Source organism: Micromys minutus (assembly GCF_963924665.1).
Source record: "Micromys minutus genome assembly, chromosome: 20".
Taxonomy (NCBI): domain Eukaryota; kingdom Metazoa; phylum Chordata; class Mammalia; order Rodentia; family Muridae; genus Micromys; species Micromys minutus.
The window spans coordinates 13,004,293-13,026,532 of record NC_137955.1 but is presented as its reverse complement, the minus strand read 5'-3'; the positions used below and the strand labels follow the sequence as shown (position 1 = coordinate 13,026,532).

The 22,240-nt window shown below is 42.5% G+C and overlaps 1 protein-coding gene across 1 annotated transcript in view; it reads left to right on the top strand.

Annotated features, from left to right (window-relative positions):
* MAP3K1 (mitogen-activated protein kinase kinase kinase 1) overlaps positions 1–1,309 on the top strand; it is a 58,556-nt gene extending 57,247 nt beyond the window's left edge. Inside the window, exon 20 of the mRNA XM_080933796.1 lies at positions 733–1,309. Coding sequence (XP_080789922.1) covers positions 733–882 — 150 coding nt within the window. The 3' untranslated portion in view covers positions 883–1,309. The remainder of the gene's footprint in view (positions 1–732) is intronic.
* The last annotated feature ends 20,931 nt before the right edge of the window (positions 1,310–22,240 follow it).

Here is a 22,240-nt window from a genome sequence, read left to right as displayed (position 1 = left end):
TGCTTCTTATAAAGAACGTACTCTGTGTTGTCAAACTCAGACCGAGCATTGCACTATGGTTAGAATACTTAAAGCCTGAACAAACTGTTTCAACAGAGTGTTGGCTTTTTCCCTCCCTGTGAAAAAAGAAACAAGAACAGTGAGTGGTTATTCTTGGGAAGGTGGAAAAGGATGTCACTTTTGTCTTATGGTGTATGTGTGTGCAATCATGTAGTATCTCTAGACAGACAGGGATCAGGGGTGTGTGTGCATCCACACAGTGTCTGTAGACAGGGATCACAGGTGTGTGTGTGTGTGTGTGTGTGTGCATCCACACAGTGTCTGCAGATGAGAGACTTTTTTAAGATTTCTTTTCTATCAGTTTGCAATTTTTGATAATTGTTCATGAATTTGCTAAGGTAAGGAAAAGAGTATTGTGATTACAAGTACATAGGTAGATTTAAGTAATTTAGATTCATCCTTTACCTGTTTATAGGATAATAGTTCTTACTATCTTATATGAAATGGAGGCAGGAAGACCCAAGTCATCAGCTTGTGCTAAGACTTTATCAAAAGAAAAAAAAGTGAAAATTAGTTTATATTGTTTGCTACTAAGAATTAAGATTTGTCCAACACTGAAGAAAAACTCATTGCATATCACATGGTGTCGATGTGACTGGGAGGCTGTGAAACTCACATCTGTGTTCTGTGCAAAGCTCAGTGGAAACTCAGTGCTCTGGTTCTGTCCTGCAGATTGCTAGTGCAACCACTGCTCCATCCATCCCATCACATCTGTCCCCGGGTCTGCGCGATGTGGCTCTGCGATGCTTAGAACTTCAACCTCAGGACAGACCTCCATCAAGAGAGCTACTGAAGCATCCCGTCTTTCGTACCGCGTGGTAGTTCATTGTTCAGATGACTCTGATGGAGACGGAGGTACAACAAGGAAACCTGTAGGCAAGCACATTGATAGTCTGCTGGCCCTCGTGCCCCTCAGCAGACAGAAGTGAGGGCAGTGGGGAAGCCGTACCTAAGCATGTGATTGACAAATCATGACCTGTACCTAAGCTCAACATGCAAGCCTACAACTTGTGCAGGAACTGTAAACTGTGCCTTTCACAGGACTGGCTCTAGGTGAACAGGAAGGCGGTGGAGTTTGCATGATCAACAGAAGCATACATTTATTTTTGGAGCACTTTTTCAGCAATATTAGCAGCTGAGGGCTCAGGATCTATTTTAATGTGTCACTTCTTCCATTTCATCTGGTCACAGCGGGGCTCTGCAGTTCTGTTGGGGGTTTGTTTTTTGTTTGTTTGATTTTCTTGTTTGTGTGTGGGTGTGTGGGGTTTTTGTTTTGTTTTGTTTTTGGGGTTTTTTTTTTTTTTTTTTTTTTTTTTGGTTTTTTTGTATTGTCACTGGCTGTAAAAAAAAGAAAAAAAAGAAAAAATCAGTGTCTGGCTCTTTCGGGTCAGAGTGTGCTTTTAAAAGTTAATAGCGTCTTTATGACCCACAGTGACTTTTTTTTTTTTCTTTTTTTAACTCCTGGTTTATTGTGGTTCATTGTGCATTTTACTGTTGGCCCATTCATTTCGGCTTTTTTGGAAAATATGGTTCTATATTTTCATTCCACCTTCATTTGTGTTGAATATTCAGGGAAAGTGATCTCTTCCAACCAGAAAAAAAAAAAAGAAGTGGGTGTGAAGTAGTTTAAATCTGAAGTCTGCCTATTGCAAGAGTTCTGTCTTTGGTTGGCGTACAGTGACTCAGTCTCCACCCTCACCGTGGGCTAAGGAGAAAATCACTTAAGAGTCAGCTGTCGTTGGATGCGGCTGGCCAGGCAAGAAAGTTAGGTGAATTGTTTCATATTATTTTGCTAGCCTATAGGAAGTCCATCCATTTAAACCTTTCCTATTTGTAACAATCCATCACTCGTCCCCACTGATTGTAACGTAGCTGTTTTCCTCCTGCCATGCATGATGTTTTTATACCACACTGGGCTGATGAGCCCATGTACTCATCTACCAATTGGTAACGTTTTTTAAACAGATAGTAAGTTTGCTCTGCATTTAGAAAATGCTCAGAAAGAAAAGTGAAGCTGAATTTCACTTACACACTGATTCCTGGCATTTGCACAACTATTTGTTTTAGCCTCAAGTTGAATTCAGGTGCATGGAATCAGGAAGGAAAATGGTAGCCCTTTGTATGTGTCTTTTAAATCAAGTACTGATTAGCTATTAAATGTTATTTTAAGACGTTAAGTTTTAACTCTTCAGAAGCCAGTGTGAAATAGAATTGGTTACTCTCAAAGACTCAGGATAAACTAAATAAGCTATACATACATATATATATATATATATGTAGTACATTTGGAATGTACGACACAGATTGGAAGTAAAATAAGTTCCAAGAGAAGTTTACAGGGATATATTGCAGACAATTTTCAAAGGCAGTCTTATGTGAATGTGCTTCTTAGTGAAATTTTACATTCCTTTGTTTTGGAAAATTGGCAATATTTGAAGAGTTAAAAATAATTCAGAAATGTGAAGTTTGGTAATGCTAAATGTATTGTACTTGACTTTTTTTCTTTTTCTTTTTACTTTTTGACTACTTAGAATTTTCACAATTCTAACAAGATTGTTTCCCAGTCTCGCGTGTGCAAGCTTTCAAGGGTTCACTCTTGCCATTTTATGTACTGGAAGATCATTGGTCAGCTCAGACTGTCTGACAGAGATGGAAATGTATAAACCTCAGCTAATCAGTATTACTGTGCAGATCAACATGCCCGCCACATTTCAAACTCAGACTGTCCCCAGATGTCAAGACCCACTGTGTTTGAGTTTGTTTGCAGTTCCCTCAGCTTGCTGGTAATTGTGGTGTTTGTTTTCAATGCAAATGTGATGTAATATTCTTATTTTCTTTGGATCAAAGCTGGACTGAAAATTGTATTGTGTAATTATTTTTGTGTTTTTAATGTTATTTGGTACTCAAGTTGTAAATAATGTCTACTGCTGTTTATTCCACTTTCTACTACCTCAGGTGTCCTATAGATTTTTCTTCTACCAAAGTTCACTCTCACAATGAAATTCTATGTGCTGTGTGACTATGATTCCTAAGACTTCCAGGGCTTAAGGGCTAACTCCTATTAGCACCTTACTATGTAAGCAAATGCTACAAAAAAAAAAAAAAAAAAAAAAAAAAAAAAACTCTGGGTTAAGAAAATTTGGCTTAAATGTATCCTTTGTTATTTTAAATATATCGAGATATTTTAATTAAAATTTTTACCCCTTTGAACCAATTTTATAGTATTTGTACCTATTTTGGTGTTTTGTCTTTATAGTAAATAAAAGTTTTTAAACAAAAGTTAACTGGTATTTTGGCCTTTTTAATGGAATTTCATATCTGTAGAAAGGTTCTAAAAGCACTGTAAATAATTTCTGCCTTTTTCCCTAGTGACACCTTAGCTGCCTGGTCATGCCCTTCATGTGTAAAAGTGGTTTACAGAAGACCCTCAGTCTGAGTGTCCTGTCTTTCGTTGGGCTGGGAACAATGCAGGTGGGCTGGGATGCTATGGGCAGTGCTGCGCTTTGGGCACACAATGGTAAGAGGGATGTGCACCATCTGTTGTTCCTTTGCAGCTGAGATGACTTGAGGGGCACTGGGTAACCAACAGACCCATCATCCACACTAGCTATGTGCTCTCAGCTTCGCATGAGACGTTATCCTCATAGTTACCACATGATGATCTCTCCTTTAGTTTTTTATTTCTCAACATGTGTCAATTGGTGCTTTGCTATTAGGGAGATTAAACTAATGGGACATCATGTGATGCTTGATACATGCACTTAACTTTCAAGTTCCAGCAGAGGAATCTGTGCTCTTTGAGAAAAATGGCTGCCCCAAGAACTACACAAGACAAATACACAAGATGGAGCTAAAAGTATGACATTCAAAGAATAACTGGCTCGCTGTGATAGGCATGCCATTTACTTATCATTTATTGCCATATTTGCTGAAGTCATGAGTCAGTGATGGAATGTCAGCTTCTGAGGGTTAGCATCTGTCTTGACTCCTGTACTGGTAAAGATTCTGCATAACAACCAATAGAGTGAATATCTATTACATCCATTTAGTAGACCGGCTTACCACTACAATTCTAGGTGATCAACAAGAGCTATCTATACTCAGAGGCTGAGTCACTGGTAAATGCTGAAGAACCTGGGTCCTGATAGTACCAACACAGGGCACCAGCTAAAGGTAAAGGCAAAATACATGGCAGTGTTTCCTCTGAACCTCCTTACATCTGATTAGTCACCAGGGTGCTTTTCTGTTAGTGCTTCCAGGAACTACCCTCACACATCTACTCAGCAGCATGTCTCTTAGTTGAGTGCACATCCAGTCGAGTTACAGCCAAGACTGCCTACCACACAAGCCACTGTTATACTTTGAACTCTTCGTACATTCAGCTCCATCTTGTCTGTCTAGCATAGCCCTTGGAGCAGCCATTCTTCCCAAAGAGCACCAACGTCCTTTGATGGACAGTAGCATTTTTTAAAGTTAAGTGTGTATGTATGTATCAGATATCACCCACAGATAGGTGTCCCATTAATGTGTGCCATTATTAGATTATATATTGATAAATAACTAAGCAAAGCACAGTGACACACATTAATCCCAGCACTCCAGAGGCAGAAGCAGGCAGCTCTCTGAATATAAGGCCAGCCCCGTCTACAGTGTGAGTTCTAGGACACCTAGAGCTATGTCTCAAAAAAATAAACGTAAAAATACTCAACCCCCAATTTTTTAAAATTTTTTTTCAAAAGCCTATTTCTTAATGATGATTCTTAAATGCTTTAACCACCCTTGTAGCCCACCACCCACCAGAGGTAGTGGGAAAGAAAGGATACGGGGGAAGTGGACCTGTTTAGAAAGGTTCTTTGGAGTAACCCCCATCTGTGTTTGGAAATCGGCAGTTCCGTTCACAGGTCAGCAGCAGCTCAATCCACTCACAAACACTTCACAGACACACCAGATGTCCAGTTCAGTAGAGTCAGGATAGCAAGCATGAATCGGCCTCAGTGGCACTACCTAGCAGAGACAGCCAGGCCTCAGCCTCAGCTTGAGTCAGCAGGAAGGACCTGGGGGACACCAGGAAAAGTTCTCAGTTATGCCTCTCAGTGAAGCAAAGGTCAATGAAAACTCAAGACCAACCAGCATTGCACATCTAGGTCTATACGCAAACCTAACAGCCTCCATTACTGTCCGTCAAGTCCTTTTTATACCCTCCAAACATCACACGTCTGTCTCAGTTGACATCACTCTGCCAATCAGCCCCAGTCCACAGAATCAGCAAGAAACTGCAGCACACCATCAGAAGTTTTTTGGTACCTTTCTATGGAGTCCCAACAAATGTAGCTCAACTATGCAGTGTAAGGCAGACCAATACATGCATGCCATTAGCCAAGAATCCATCATGTGTCTTTTCATGTGCTTGCTTTAGCAAAACTTCCTTTCACTTGTGTCTGTTTCAGCTAAACATTCCTTCACGAGTCTGCCTTAGCCTTTCGTCAGTGTCCGCCACAGCAAAACACCATCCAACCAACTTTCCAAAGAACCCTTAAGTTTCCAGTTCAGTATAGAGTTGTCATCGTTATCCATACCCGCCCTAAAGTGCGATAGCACACAAGACAGTCTTATTCCTTTATTTTCATGATAGTACCAGTATCTGGGCCCTTCTGCAAGCTCATGTTCTTCCTCTGAGCCAATTTTTAGCTTTGACAGAGAGTATGACTAAGTTCCCCAGGTTGGCCTTGAACTTTCAATCCACCTGATACTAGGTCCTAAGAAGCTGGGATCACAGATCTGTACCAACAGGCCCAACATCTTTGTGGTTTCTAACTGTAACTGAATGCCCACTGGTCACTTTCTCCCATCCGTCCCCAGAACCCCACTGTTCAGACCCTCTAGTAACCACCTTTCTACTCCCAACTTGCATGGAATCAACTTTCATCAATTCTGTGAAAGATCGTGTAGTACTTGTCTTTCTGCACCTGTAAATTTCACTTAACATAATGATCTCAAGTTCTGTGTTGTCCCAAGTGACAGGATTCCATTTTTTATGGTTGAAATGTACCTTATTGTATACACGTACCACATTTTAAGATGCTTTCATCAGCCGGTCAACGTTTAGGTTGACTGCACATCTTTGTATCGCAGATTGTGTTTCAACAACCATGGGAGAGCACATCTTCGTCAACATACTGATTTTGTTCTTACTTGTGCTTGCGCTCGCACTGGACCTCCCTAGAGCTGAGCCTATAGGAAGTTTTGACAAGCTTAATATATATACTGGAACCCATCTCAAGTTCGCTTAACTGCTGAGCTCTCGCTTCATCTCCAAGATGCTTTTCTGATAAGATATGGAAGTCCATGGCTGGTGCCTTAGAGCTAAGGCATCACCAGTGTTACCATGTTTTAACTTTCTACATCACTCCCTTTAGCATAAGGCTTTAGTCCCTAGCCTTTGCCTCTGCTGTCCCATCCACAATCCAGGAAATAAAAATGAAACTTCTATTCCCACCCCATTTAGCCAGAACCTAACTACCTCTACTTAGACATCTATGGTGGTGACTGTTTGTGGGAAACAGTGGGTGTCTTAGCCAGTACTCTTGCTGTAAAGAGACACCATGATCTTGGCAACTCTTACAAAGGAAAGCATTTATAACTGGGGATGGCTTACAGTTGCAGATGTTTAGCCCATTATTGTCATGGTGGGAAGCATGGCTGCATGCAGGCAGACATGATGCTGGAAGAAAAACTGAGAGTTCAACATCTGGATCTAGAACAGCAGGCAGAGATACTGGGCCTGGCTAGAGCTTTTGAACACCCAAAGCCCAACTCCAGTGAGCTTCCTCCAACAAGGCCATACCTACTCTCACAAGGCCCTCTTAGGTAGTACCACTCCCTGGTGCTTTCAAATACATGAACCTATGGGGGCTGATTCTTATTCAAACCACCATAGCGGGCAAAGAGACTGTCTAGTAAGAAGTGATAGAGATCAGATCTTAATAAAGATGAAGATTAAACCTACAATCAGAAATGCAGAACAGCAGATGATACAAACCAGAGGTTCCATGACAAAACTAAGAAAGCGTGAGATCAAGGAAATCAGGAGAGGGGAGACTGCTAAAGTCAGGCAGGCATAGCGCTTCACCAGGAGTCAAGTGTGAGGTTCTTCTGGACTTAAGACCAGCCTGGGCTATACAACAAATCTCAGGGTGGGCAGATGGAAGGACCAGAGAGAAGGAAAGAAAGACCTTAAGTGATTTTAAAAGTCACAATATGAAGATAAGAGAACAGTCTGGTAATGGAGTGTCTCCTAAGTGCTCATGGATTAAAGCTGGTCTCCTAGTGGTACTTACTCTGTCAGTCAGTCCACACTGAATGGGTATTAGGAAGTGCCTGGCTGGATACAGTTGGTGTCACTAGGCCATCTCTGGGCCCTTCCTATCTCTCCACCTGCTTTCTTGCAGCTCCATGAGGTGAGCTGCTTTCCTCTGGCACCACTATTGCATTTCTTCCCTGCTATAGACCCTAAAGCAAGGGAACCACCAGACCATGTCTACACCCTCTGAACTCTGGCCAGATGAGCCTTCCCTGGGTTAAGCTGTTCATCTCAGCCATTTTATCCCAGGAGCAAAAACTCACACACCAAGTATCCAAAGATGAATGGCAAGGATAATTTCAATGGAGCAGAAGGAACGGAGTATTTCCATATTCGTTGAGTGCTATGGGAAAGAAGGGATGCTGTAGTCAAGAAGCTTGCTCGGAAGCAAGAACAATGGATCATACAGTGGGCATGGATATGGAGAAGGAGACAGTACTTAGTATAACCTAAAGGGGTTTCTCATGGTCTTTCCAGCTCTGCTCTTCCGACCTCTTCCCACCCCCTCTCATGACCAATAAGATATCTCACCAGCCATTGCTCTTTGTCAACATGACAATGACCTCTTGTTATCAGACACATGTACCAGGACACCCTGCTCCTCTCATATTGCTTTTCTGTGTGTGTGTGTGTGTGTGTGTGTGTGTGTGTGTGTGTGTGTGTGTGGTGCACAGGAGACCAGAAGAAGGCATCAGATCTCCTAGACTGCAGTTACAGATAAGTTGTAAGCTTCTGTGTGGGTACTAAGAGCTGAACCCCAGTTCTCTGCAAGAACAAGTACTCTTAACTGCTGACCTACCTCCTCAGCTCATAGATGGTTTTTTCTAAGATTTATTTATTTATTTTATATAAATGAGTACAATGTCACTGTCTTCAGACACACCAGAAGAGGGCATCAGATCTTATTACAGATGGCTGTGAGTTGCTGGGAATTGAACTCAGGACTTCTGGAAGAGCAGTCAGTGCTGTTAACCACAGACTCTTAGTTCCCCTGGGAAATCTTGTCTACCCAGGCCAAATGATCCTCAACTGGTAATGTCTTAGCATCCCGCATGTGAGTCACCGGTCTCCTATAGGGCTGTGAGGTCCCCACTGTAGAGACAGTGACATCCTTATTTCTATGTTTCCATTGACTAATACAGAAGCTAAAATAGACGCAAGTTAGTTGAACTAGTCAGCATTGGGGAAGAGGGACACTGTGTCCTATCAATGTCTCAGAAGGCTATGTATCTGAGAAAGCAACTGTTGTTTAGGATTGAGGAGCCAAAAACTAGGAACAACCTTAAGTCAAGGAACCTGGGGACAATTTGATACAGCCCTAGAAGGAAGACAGACAGGAAGCAATCATGGAGAGAGAAAGAGCTAAACTCTTAACATACAAAAAAGTGTCATGAGGTCCAATTCAGGCTATGACGGGTACAGTGACTGTGGCCTTAACTTCAGTGCCCAGGGGCTGAGCCCATCACCCTAGAACAGCTGCACCATCTGACCACCCTGGAGATCCGATGGGATATTTCACCCACTCATGACCCACCTCTCTCCCTCTCTGTCTCCCTCTCTCTCCCCCTCCCTCTCTGTCTCCCTCTCTCTCCCTCTCTGTCTCCCTCTCTCTCCCCCCTCCCTCTCTGTCTCCCTCTCTCTCCCCCCCTCTCTGTCTCCCTCTCTCTCCCCCCTCCCTCTCTGTCTCCCTCTCTCTCCCCCCTCCCTCTCTGTCTCCCTCTCTCTCCCCCCTCCCTCTCTGTCTCCCTCTCTCTCCCCCTCCCTCTCTGTCTCCCTCTCTCTCCCCCCCCTCTCTGTCTCCCTCTCTCTCCCTCTCTGTTTCCCTCTCTCCCCCCCTCTCCCTCTCTGTTTCCCTCTCTCCCCCCCTCTCTGTCTCCCTCTCTGTTACCCTCTCTCCCCCCTCCCTCTCTCTCCCCCCCCTCTCTCTCTCCCTCTCTGTCGCCCTCTCTCTCTCTCTCTCTCTCTCTCTCTCTCTCTCTCTCTCTCTCTCACACACACACACACACACACACACAGAGAGGGGGGGGGTTGCAGGATGACAGGAGTAAACTTTATAAACTTTATATACTGTGGGTGTGAATACAATTGAGAAATTTCCAAAACTAAAAAAATTAGAAAAATATTTTGAAATCTACAGAGTCTTTGGTTTGACTAGACTTTTTTTTAGAAATGTACTTTCATTTTTACTTTAAATAAACAAAGCTTTATCTTCTCTTGCTGTTGAGTGCCTACATTTTCCCTGCACCTACTTAAAAAAGGAAAAAAAAAAATTGACCATAAGCCACGTCCAGAAGAGGGCAGCAAAGTAAAACTCTGACTTAAAGGGTATCTTAGTGTGTTAGCTGTGCTAAGAAATCTTCAAGTTTGTTATTTTCCACTAAAAACTACAGCATAAACCCCGATGGTTTCCCCCAGAAGACTGGGGAAAAACAACCAAAAATAATTTCTTTTTTACAGAGTAGAATCTAGATTTGGTATTTACCTACTGCCTAAAAAAGACATGCCTATACCTCCTGCTTTTAACAGTCTGCAACAAAGGAAAGACCAAGTCCAGGCACTGCCTTCCTACTGAGGCTCCCGGTTTATTCCTGGCTGCCAATCACCCAACTATCCATCCACCCACCCACCCACCCATCCATCTGTCTATCCATGCCGGCTGCCAATCATTGTTCTTTGAGCTCTGAAGACTATTCCTAATTTGTGCTCTGCTTACAAACCTGAATGACTGACTACCCAATGTCTGCCACTTTAATGCAATGGGCTCACTCCACCTAAAACTTTATTTCCCACTATTGCCAAAAGCAAAAGTCTTTCTCCTCTTCCTCTCTCTGTGAACCCTGTGTTGTAGCTCCACCCCTGCACCTTTGCTGATGACAGTGACTGTAATGGTTTGCATATGCAAACCCTAACTAAGACAGAAGTTGGTACCAGGGACTGGGGTATTGCTGTGATAGGCCTGACCATGCTTTTGTTTGGAAGAATGGGGATTTGGGGACTTTGGATTTGGAAAGCTGTAGAAGGCTTTAAATGGGGCTTAATGGCCTATCCTAGTAAGAATATGGAAGACTGTTACTGAGAGTGATTTGAAATGTGCTGACTTGGATCAAGCGGTTTCAGTGGAGAATTTCAGTATGTGGCTAAGAGACTGCTTCTGTAGTATTTTGGTGGAGAACATGGCTGCTTTTTGCCCTTGTCCAAAGAGTCTGCCTGAGGTTAAGGTGAAGAGATTTAGATTAATTGCTTTGAAAAGGGAAGTCTCAAAGCAGCCTGGTATAAATTCTGTCATGTGATTACTAAAGCTCACCCTTATGAAGAGCATTTTAATGAAAAGGAACAAATTGAGAAGATACAAAATGTATGGTTCGAGTATTAAAGGGACACCAGGAAGTGAAATGGAGCTAAATTCTGCGTCCACGAATTTTAAATTGAATTAAGGAAGTAAGGACCTTGGGGCAAGACCCCAACCAGCTAAATTAGCTCCAGGCAACATAGTACAAACATTTAATCCCAGGAGTCAAAGAAATCCAGGTGTGGTGGTACACACCTTTAATCCCAGGAGACTGGCATACAGATCTCTAAATTCAAGGTCAATCTACAGAGAAAGATTTAGGACAGCCAAGCTTAGGTAGTGAAGAAGTTGGAAAAGGGGAATCTAGTGATAATGTAATAGAACCAGGTGGTTTTGAAGACATGAAGGTGTCATGAAGAACAGATGAGACTTGGGACTGTGAGAGGTCATGGAAGGCCACTAGTGAAAGAAAGTGCAGCCTCAGTTGTAGTTGACAATCCAGGATTACAGGGGTCATGCGAAGGATTCGAGGCTTGGCACATGAAGGGAGTCTATTGGTGAAGCCTGGTTGCAACGGGAAGACCCCAGTATATTAGAGATGCCAGTACCATGGGATGATCACGAAGAACAACAGCAAAGGTGCAGTGGATCAACCTGAGCTTGAAGTGCTACAGAGAGCAGAGCTGGAAAAGTGAAGCCCGCCCTTGGAGGAGCCCAGACATTGAAATGAGAAGCTGTAACATTAAAATTGCCTTGGAGACTCAAAGATGTAAAAGATGATAGAGCATCGAGTTACCTACCAAGGAAAGCTGCTAACAGGGAGTGGAACCAGCCCGGGAGAAAGCAGTTGTTTGCAGTCAACAAAGATGAAAAGGTATTGAAGATCTGAAGATCGCTTTGACATCAGGCATGGAGATGGCAGAATTTGGAGTTTGCCCAGATGGTTGCCTGACTTAATTCAAGGATTACAGTTAAGTGATTGGATGGATCTCAGAAGAGACTTTGAACTTTGGACTTTTAACATTGTTGATACTGCTACAGACTATGGGGACTTTGGAAGTTGAACTTAATGTACTTTTTATTATGCTATGTTTAGGTATGACCCCCATAGACTCATGTGTTTGAACAAGGTATGGGAGCCAGGGAGTGGAATGTGATGGTTTGCATGTTTGCCCCAGGGAGTGACACTATTAGAAGGTGTGGCCTTGTTGGAGGAAGTGTGTCACTCTGGGGGTAGGTTTGGAGACACTCCTCCTAGCTGCCTGAGGATGCTCATTCTGTTCCTAGCTTCCTTTGGATGAAGATGTAGAACTCTCAGCTCCTCCTGTACCATGACTGCCAGGATGCTGCCATGTTCTTGTCTTGATGATAATGGACCGAACCTCTGAACCTGAAAGCCAGCCTCAATTAAATGTTGTTATTTATAAGACTTGCCTTGGTCATGGTGTCTGTTCACAGTAATAAAACCCTAAGACAGTGACTCTCCACCTTGCTTCCCTTCAGAGCAACTAAGAACTACTGCCACCTTCCAGCTGCCACTCAAAGCTGCCACAGCCTCCTGTGTTCTGCACAGTTGTATGAGCATGATTCGTGATTTCACTGGATGAGTGTGTTTCTTATAATTATGTCCTGGCAGACAGCAGTAAAGTCGCTGAAGGAAGAAGTGACTTTTGCTAATTTGTATGAAAACTAGCAGAAACCATTTTTCTCGTTTTTGTAGCTGATCGTTGCTACTTTGTGGGTTCTTCTTTCTCCCACCCATTACCTCTCCCCCCACCTCCTCACACACCTCAGTTTCATCACTAGATAAAGAGAGAAACAAGGATAAAGAAAAAAGAGAAAGACAGATCCCTGAATCTAATTTCTTTCCTTTGTTTCCTCTCAGTCCACAGTTACCAACTGCAATCAACCTTTCTAAATGACCAACATTCATACACCATGCCCCTCAGGGCCCTCAAATTTACATACCCTCTGAAAAGTTCCCAGAATTCCAAGCATTACACAATTACAGAAATTTGCAGCTGCTAAAACCTGGTTTCTGCTAGAGCATGAGGCAAACCATCGAAGCTGCTGTGGACAGTCCAAAGTCCGTCCACACCTGGGATTAAAACGAACGCGCATTTTTTATACTATTTCTGTGCTTTTGAAGAAACTAAAATTCCAGAATTCTCAGAAATGTCACATTTCCCCCCTTCTGTTTTAAGCTGTGATGGTTTGAATGCTTGGCCCAGGAAGTGGCACTATTAGGAGGTGTGGCCTTGTTGGAGGAAGTGTGTCACTGTGGGGGTGGCCAATGAGACCCTCCTCCTAACCACATCTAGCTGCCTTCAGATGAAGATTTAAAACTCTCAGCTCCTCTTGCCTCAAGCCTGCCTGGATGCTGCCTTTCTCCCAACTTGATGATAATGGACTGAACCTCTGAACCTGTAAACCAGCTCCAATTAAATGTTGTCCCTGTAAGAGTTACCTTGGCCTTGGTGTCTGTTCACAGCAGTAAAACCCTAAGACAGGGGCCAGCAGAAGGAATGAAAACGGGCCAGAGAGATGGCTCAGAGGTTAAGAGCACTGACTGCTGTTGCAGAGGTCCTAAGTTCAATTCACAGCAACCACATGGTGGCTCACAACCATCTGTAATGAGATCTGATGCCCTCTTCTGGTGTGTCTGAAGACAGCTATAGTGCACTTATATATAATAAATAAATCTTTTTTAAAAGAAGAAAGAAAAAAGAAAGAATGTAAACAGGAAACCTCGGGAGATATGATGTTGGGAGGACCCTCCAGAATGTACCAGAGACCTGGGAGGTAAGAGACCCTCAGGACTCAAAGTGTGTGTGGGGAGGACCCTAGATGTAATGCCCCACAGTGGGGAGGGGGAACTTGTAGAGCCCACCTCCAGCAGAAATACAGGGCATCAAATGAGGGATGGGGTTGCCATCCCACAGTCAAAACTCCAACCCATAATTGTTCCTGTCTGAAAAAAACTACAGGGATGGAAATGGGGAAGAGACTGAGGAAAAGGAGGTCCGGGGAAAGGCCCAAAAGGGGATCAAGCTAAAGGGGAGGCCCCAAGGCCTGGCACCATTACTGAGGCTATGGAGTGCTCACCAAAAGGGACTTCTCATGACTGCCCTCCGAAAAACCAACAAGCAGCTGAAAGAGTCAGACCCCTGTGGCTGAATTAGGAAAAAGCTGGAGGAAGCTGAGGAGGATGGTGATCCTGTAGGAGGACCAGCAGTCTCAATTAACATGGACCCCGAGATCACCAACCAGGCAGCACACACCAGCTGATTTGAGTCCCCCAACATACACAGCAGAGGACTGCGGGGCCTGGGTTCTATTTCAATCCTGTTTATTTGCAATTTTAATTTTGGCCTCAGAGCATTAGCAACTGTCCGCCAGGACACACATTTTCCAGAACTTCCAACCCTCCTCCTGTTCTTCCCACTGTACTGGCTTGGCCTGTGACATAGGGAAACAGTAGCAGCTGAGCAACCCCATCACCTGCATTAAATTGCATCTCTTTTTACATAGGCCATAATTTTAATTTCTCCTTAGAAATCTTCATCTATAATTACCAGATGTGCAGTGAATCCTTGGGCACTCAATCCACTCCTTCCCAAGATCATTCCTACTGTCCCTGGGGGATAACACTGAGTTTTGGGGGATAGAGTAAGAAATTTATCTGTGGTCAAGTCTAGAGCAGCCCTGCCTGCGGTATCGTGCAGTAACTCTCCAGTGCTGAGCGGACGGGGTCTTTTTGTATTTAAGCTAGTGCTTGACTGAAATGACTCATCATCTTTACTTCAGGGCCCTGAGCCAGGTCCCCAAAGCTGTTTCCCAAAAGTAAGAAGTTACTTTGAATATCTCTTTTGGGTCTATATTCCTGAACTCAATGGCGGCCTTTGTCACATAGCATACACAACCTTAGAAGCCTAGGCATTGTCTGAGATTTAAAACAACAACAATATTGTCCCTAGAAATGGCTCATTCACTTTTCTGGCACAAAATAACTGTATTTCTCACAGTTCAGGCACCAGGAGTTTTGAGATTTGAGGCCTTCGGTTTGGTCATAGTCTCTTGCAGATGACTGTATTTCCCACAATTGAAGCGCCAGGCGTTTGAGATCAGAGACCTCCAGCTGCACTAAGGTCTCTATCGGCACCTGCCTTGAGTCAGGGTCTAGTACTGCTTTGCTCAAACCTAAGACTAATAATCTTTGTAAAACATCAGTAAAGGCTTCTCCAGGGCCTTGTATAATCTTTGTAAAAAAAAAAAAAAAAAAAAAAAAAGGCTCTTCAACTTTGTCCCAAGCTCTTAAAGCCAGTAATTAACGCTGTTCTATAGTAGCATCATCAAATTTAATCTGTTCTTGTCTATCGGAGCACTGCCCTTCACCCAGCAACTGATCTTTTACAATATTCATTCCCCTCTCGATTTTGCTGTTCAATATATAACCTGTATTTCTAGGAGTACTTCAACAGTTGAAGGATAATATTTATTTTATGTATATTAGTACACTGTCTCTGTCTTCAGAGAAACGCCAGAAGAGGGCATAAGCACCCATTACAGATAGTTGTAAGCCACCATGTGGTGCTGGGAATAGAACTCAGGACCTCTGAGAGAGCAGTCAGTGCTCTTAACCGCTGAGCCATCTCTCCAGCCCCCTATTGAGATTTGCAGCTTCTCTCCACCCTGTGAATCACTGCGACTGCGGACCGGCCTCTAGTACCGCTCGCTGTCACCGATCCCTTCCAGTCTTGCGGAGTGATTCTGTTTTAAATAGCCCAGGTATTTAGACTTTGTTTCACATAAGTATAGTGCATACCATCTGAAACCATGACCTCTTTAACATGCCTTAAGTCTTTAGTTTTTATAGACCACCATCCTATCTTATCATATCTTTGTGCCACACCATTAGTAGGCATGCGCTGTAGACTGGGAAAGCGGACGGTGATCTCAGAATCCCAGGACGCCCCTTCCCTAAGTGTGGTAGCGCACACAGCTGGGTCGAGATTGACCCTTTGTTTTGAAACAGGCATTTCCACGGATGGTCCACTTTTTCAGCTCTTCTCTGACCCCACTGCCCTTGGGCAGAGTTCCTTTCCCTTTCTTCCTTCAGGGAATTCCCACTGTCTTGCTCGGCCATCAAGACTGAGGCCTTTTGTTCTCTTTCCTGCCGCTCCTCACTTCCCACATGCTTCCACCTCCACCAGCAACCTCTCCAGTTGCGCAGACAGCTCTGCGACCCTCTCAGAAGGGAGAGAGCAGAGTGACCCTTTGTCTCGCCCTTTCAGCCATGTTTTTGTCTCTCAGGCCCTTCCATTTCCACCTGCAATTTTCCCATCTGCTCAGCCGGTCTTTCAACCTTTTGGAAACAAAATACACCAAAAAGAAACAGAAAACCCCCTCTGGAAGCAAGCGTGGGGCGGAGAACAGGAAGGGGAGATATCGCTATTATACCAGCCAAAGTAATATCTTGCTGGCCTACTTGAAAAACAAAAAAAAAAAATTCCATTTTTTTGTCACCTGCTGTTTCCTCTACAGCATTTAAAATCAAATGTCCCATTTTTTCCCCTTATTGTGCCCCACAATAGGGGAGCCACTTGTAGCTGGTTTCTGCTACTTTGTGGGTACTTCTTTTACCCACCCTTTATCCTGGCCCCCAGTTTTACCCCTAACAGTAGTAGGAGGAAAACAAGGATAGATGTAAAAGAGAGAGAGAGAAAGAGAGAGAGAGAGAGAGAGAGAGAGAGAGAGAGAGAGAGAGAGAGAGAGAGAGAGAGACAGACAGACAGACAGACAGACAGAGAGAGAGAGAGAGAGAGAGAGAGAGAGAGAGAGAGAGAGGAAGAGAGAGAGAGACAGAGAGATCCCTGAATCTAATTTCCCTCCTACTATTTCTTCTTTGAACATAGCTACCAACCAACCTCCCTAAATGACCAATGACTGCACACCATGCCTCTTGGGGGCCTGTCTTAGTTAGGGTTTAATTGGTATGAACAGACACCATGACCAAGACAACTCTTATAAAGTACAACACTTAATTGGGCTGACTTACTGGTTCAGAAGTTCAGTCCATTATCATCAAGGTGAAAGCAATGGCAGCTTCCAGGCAGGCATGGTGCTGGAGGAGCTGAGAGTTCTACATCCTCATCCAAAGAAAGTCAGGAGATACTGTCTTCCAAGTGGCTAGAAGGAGGGTCTCAAAACCCACTTTGTGACACACTTCCTCCAAAAAGGCCACACCTCCTAATAGTGCCATTCCCTAAGCCAAACATATTCAAACCACCACAAGACCCTCATATTTATATAACCCCAGAAAAGCTCCCAGAATTCCAAATGTCACAAATTGCAGAAACCATCAGCAGCTGGCAAAACCAGGTTTCTGCTAGAGCACGAGGCAAATCATGATCAGCTGCCGCAGACAGTCCAAAGCAAACCCTACACCTGGGATTAAAAAAAACATTCTTATAATATTTCTATGAATTTTTTAATAAGAAGCCAAAATTCTGGAATTCTCAAAAAATGACACCACACATTTTAATGAAGCATTTTAAGTATTTCAGTACAAATAATTAAAGAATTATTGAGGAAATTGCAAAAAAAAATCTCAAGAAAATATGCAAGCTGCGTTTAAAAACTTATAATGATCGCACATCATGAACAAGATGGATTTGTTTCAGGAATATAAAGGTGATTCATCATACAGGAATCAATATGTATAATCAGCATATAAAATAGAATCACAGCTAGAAATCATGTGACATCTCCACAGATGCAGAGAAGGCCTGCCACTTAAGTCCAACATCTCTTCACAATAAAAGTCCTGAAGAAACTCGGAACAAAGTAACATACCTCAGTGCATTAACAGTTTTAACAGTTATACATAACAAACCAACAGCCAATATTATCATCTGGGGGAACTGAAAGCATATTGTGTAAAATTAGAAATAAGGTAAGGGTGCCCAATCTCTCAACGCCTTACTCCATATACTGCTGCACGGGGATTCAAATAAAAAAAGATGTCAAATTATCCCTATTTGCAGATGGCATTATTCTGTCCTTAAAAGACCATAAAGACCCTACCAGGAAACTCTTGGATATAATACTTTTAATAAAGTATTGTGACTGCAGGCTTTTTCAATGGCACTGCAGTTCCTGAAATAGCAACTCTGAGACTTATTATTTATGAATAAATGCCCAGGCCATAAGCTTGGGCTTGTTTCTGCTAGCTAGTGACTTAATCAACCCATTCATTTTATTCTATGAGTGCTACATGGCTGGCCCTCTCTTCTGTTCCTATGCCTGACTTATCCCAGAGTTCCTCTCTCCCTATTGGAATGCCCACTCCTATTTTCTGCCTAAGCCAATACACCATCTAGCTTTTATTTACAGGTGATACTTCCATACGGTATACCAGAGATTCTTTCTACAGAGTATCAGGAAACAAAGTTAACATAAAAATCAGTAACTTTCCTATATGGCACTAGTGAATCTGCCAAGAAAGACATCAGGATGAAAAAAGAAAATCCTATTCATAGGATTAAAAAAAAAATCTAACCTAATCAAAGAGGGAAAGGGCATTACAATGAATACTTTAAAACTAAAGAAATACGGAGAGATTGCTCAGTGCTTAAGAGAGCACTTGCTGAGAGAACCAGGGGTCAGTTCTTTGCAGGACCGCATGGTGGTTCACAGCCATCTGTAACTTCAGCTCCAGGAGTCCAATTGCATCGTCTGACCCTCAAGTACAACAGGCATGCACAGGCTTCAGCCACAGATGTGCAGACAACATACTCACACCCATGACATAAAATAAAATTTAAAAAGCCAAAGACATAGAAGAAGATACTAGAAGATGGAGAGACTGCTATGCACATGTAGATTGGAGAATTCTTGCTGGCAAAAGTGGTGTATAGATTCTAGAACATCTCTACCAGAGCATTCTATCAGAATCTCAATGCTGTGATTCACAGAAGTGGAGAGCAGTCTCAAAATCTGGCGAGACCGGATGTGGAATTGCAGCAAACAGCCAAAGTAATATTAAGCAGAAAGAATAAGGCCAGAGATATCACAACATCTGATATCCAATCATAATATTGAGCCACAGTAACAAAACCAGCAAGATTTCAAAAGAAAAAAAAAAAAAAACCCATACTGGTAAACCAATGAAACAGAAGAGAGGAACTAGAAACTAACCTGCATAGGTTATAACACCTAACTCTTGACAAATATAAACAATTATCATAGCTGGTAGGAATGCTGACTGGTGCACTCATCTTACATACTTGCACACTCACATTTACCACAGCACTACTCATGATAGCCATGATATGGTACCTGTCCTGATGCCCATTAGTGGATGAAGAAATATAGTTCATAACACGGTGGTGTTTTATTCAGTCATAAGGAAGTACAATATCAGCAGAAAGATGGATGGAACTGAAAAATCATAATTTCGGGTGGTATAACCCCAGCATAGAAAGACAAATACCGATCTTCTATTACATGCAGGATCTAGACTTAGATATATATGTATATTAAGATAAACATGCACATATATGTGAATTACATCAAAGTATAAAAGTGACTTTGAAGAGAGATCAGGGAACAATAGGGATCAATACAAGAGTTGGAAATATAAAGCACACTATGTTTTCTCTAATATATGAAACCTATATTTAAATCCGTGTGTGATGAAAGCAGGTGACCATTTTCAGGAAGAAGGGCACCAGCAAGGCAGAGTGGGAACAAGAGGTGACAATGGTAGCAGGATGAATATGAACAAAATTCAAGATATATATGTAAGCAAATATAAAGAGACCCGATTCATTGTATGGAGACTGAAAATTGCTTAACATTTAAATACATTTTCAAAAAAATGTCCTCTTTACCCCCCTCTTGATCCACCCTCAAACTGTCCTACATCCCACACCTACTCCCCACATCTCTAAGAGGATGTTCCCACCACATTACACTCCACCAGACCTCCCCACTCCCTGGAACCCCAAGTCTCTCGAGGGTTAGGAGCATCTTCTCTGACTGAGTTCAGACCAGGCAAACCTCTGCTGTATATGTGTTGGGGGCCTCATATCAGCTGCTATATGCTGTCTGGTTGGTGGCATAACAGAACATTTTTTTTAACAACTTCATAGTGACAAATCTGACCACCTAGACTAAAAACAATGGATTTCATTTTAAAAGAAACGTATTTAATGTTACACAAGAAGAAAGAAAGTTTTGGATAGCCTTTTTATAATCTGTTGTAAACCTCAACTCTAGCAAAGTGAACTCCAAACCCAGGCAGTTCTATTGGCAAATTTCATCTGGAAGTTTAAAAAGAAAAGGAAATGTTGGATAACAGCAATAGCATAGGTAACCATCTGTAGGGTCTTGTCAGAGAGACTTATCTCCGACTTCCAAGGAAGGGTGGGTCAATACTTTAAGAGAACAATACATATAAAACATGTAGTCAGCCATCTTAGTCACCATTAGGGAAATATTTGATAGCTTTCATTCGCTTAATTAAGATAAGACAATCTTAGAAAGTAAGAAATGGGACTTTAAAAAATATCACAAATTATACCTACCAGAAAGTTGCAGTGTTTAACTGGACACTAAACCTCAGTTGTGGAAGAGCGAGAGAGCGGTGGTCCAAACAGCCAACCACAGATCTCCACGGTGCAGTTTGTATCTTGGGGTAAATAATAGTGGTAAATAGATGTGGTTCAGTGAGTAGAGTGCTCTCACTGTGTGCAAAAGTCCTAGACTCTGCCCTTGATGGCACACACCTGTAATCCTAGGCTTCTGGAGTTATCAGCCGGAGGATGAAAATTCAAGCCCATCCTTGACGATATAAGTATCTGTAGGCAGGTTGTGGGTACATGGATGCTCTTTCTGAAAAAAAAAAAAAAAATTTTTTTTTTAAAGCAATTGTGTGGTGACACCTGTTCGAAATGCCAGGTAGAAGAGGGTAAGTCAGAAGTTCAAGGCTATTTTCCACTACACTTGAAACTTGTTTCGATGAAGGAAGGAAGAAGGGAGGGAGGGAGGGAAAGAAAGAGGAAGAAGGAAGGAGAGAATTGTGGATACCTGTAGTATTTTAAAAACTCAAAATGCTATGGAACCATAGCAACACACAGAAGTACATCAGTGCCCCAAAAGAACACCTGCAAAACCCACATCACTCTAAGATCACCTCGGGAGGGACGGTGAGAACCAGACAGAACTGGCGGTGATAACTGAGTGCTTGAGGTTCCAGTAGTACTTCCTATCATGTTTTCATTCTAAGAAGGATGTTTCCGCAAGTTCCGCATTGGATCAAAACTTAATTCTAGTAATAGAAGTATAAACATGCTAATGATATACACTTGTTATACGTCAAAATTCTACTAATGCTTAATTATTTAGGGTCTGTATGAATTGGGGATCATAAAGATATTCTGGCCATGTGCCATTAACTGGTAAAGTCTAGAAAACACATTCTGAAACGGGACCAACTTCATTAAGCAAGTCAGATAGATCTGATTTACACTGTTGCCAAAAGCAGGGCCCAGGAGGAGAGCCTCTGAAGCTTGCCCACATTTGCCATGGCATTAGAGAGAGGTAAAAGGAGATATGAGCAGACACTCATCCAGCCTCCTTACCTCTCTGAATAGAGCAAATCAGCTCCAAGGCCCCGGCACCCGCCAGTAGTCTCATGAAATCTGAACCATTTACTTTCAACTTCAGGTTGGGATTTACCTTCACTCTCAAGCAAAGAACAGGGAAGCTGATCCTCTCTAGCCCGAAACAGCAGCTACACATAAAGGTGTAATAAACAGGTGTTGGTTGGAAGATGGTGGGGGGATTCTTTCAGACTGTCCTCAGTACAACTGAACTCTGTCCAGATCTGCCGTGTGGACACCTGACCTATTGATACAATGGGTGCTGCCTCTATGCATTGAGTGTGTTAACTAAAGTTCAAATATCGTCCGTGGGGAAATGCCTTCCCACCTTCCATGAGGCCAGTATTTATCCAAAACTAGATAAAATGACGTCCAACACAAGATTACATATCTCTGATACACGCATATGCAAAACATCTTTTAAGATCTTCTCAAAAGAGTCCAATAATATAAGCTAGAGGATAATATAACACAATCAGATTAATCCAATGACAGAGATCTTAATGGTCACTTGGGGGCTGGGAATAAAAGAGAAAATGAGAATGGTTAAAGAAAGTTCTAACGGGATTTTGAAGGATATATTTGCAATCTTAATTTTGATTAATATATGTTCACAAGACTTATCAAAATTTCCACTTTAAGTGTACGTGGTTTATCATACATCACTATGATAGATCATATACTATACCTTAAAGGGCTCTTTAAGGAAATATTTTGTCCGATTTTCTTGCCTTTGGATGTTTAGGAGAAAAAAGTGCAAACGGCATTTTGTTCTTACGTCTACATATTCACAAATCGCTTCAGTAACTCTGTGGTTAAGAACACCTACCCTTGCAGTTATCTTGGGATTCCGTTCCCAGCATC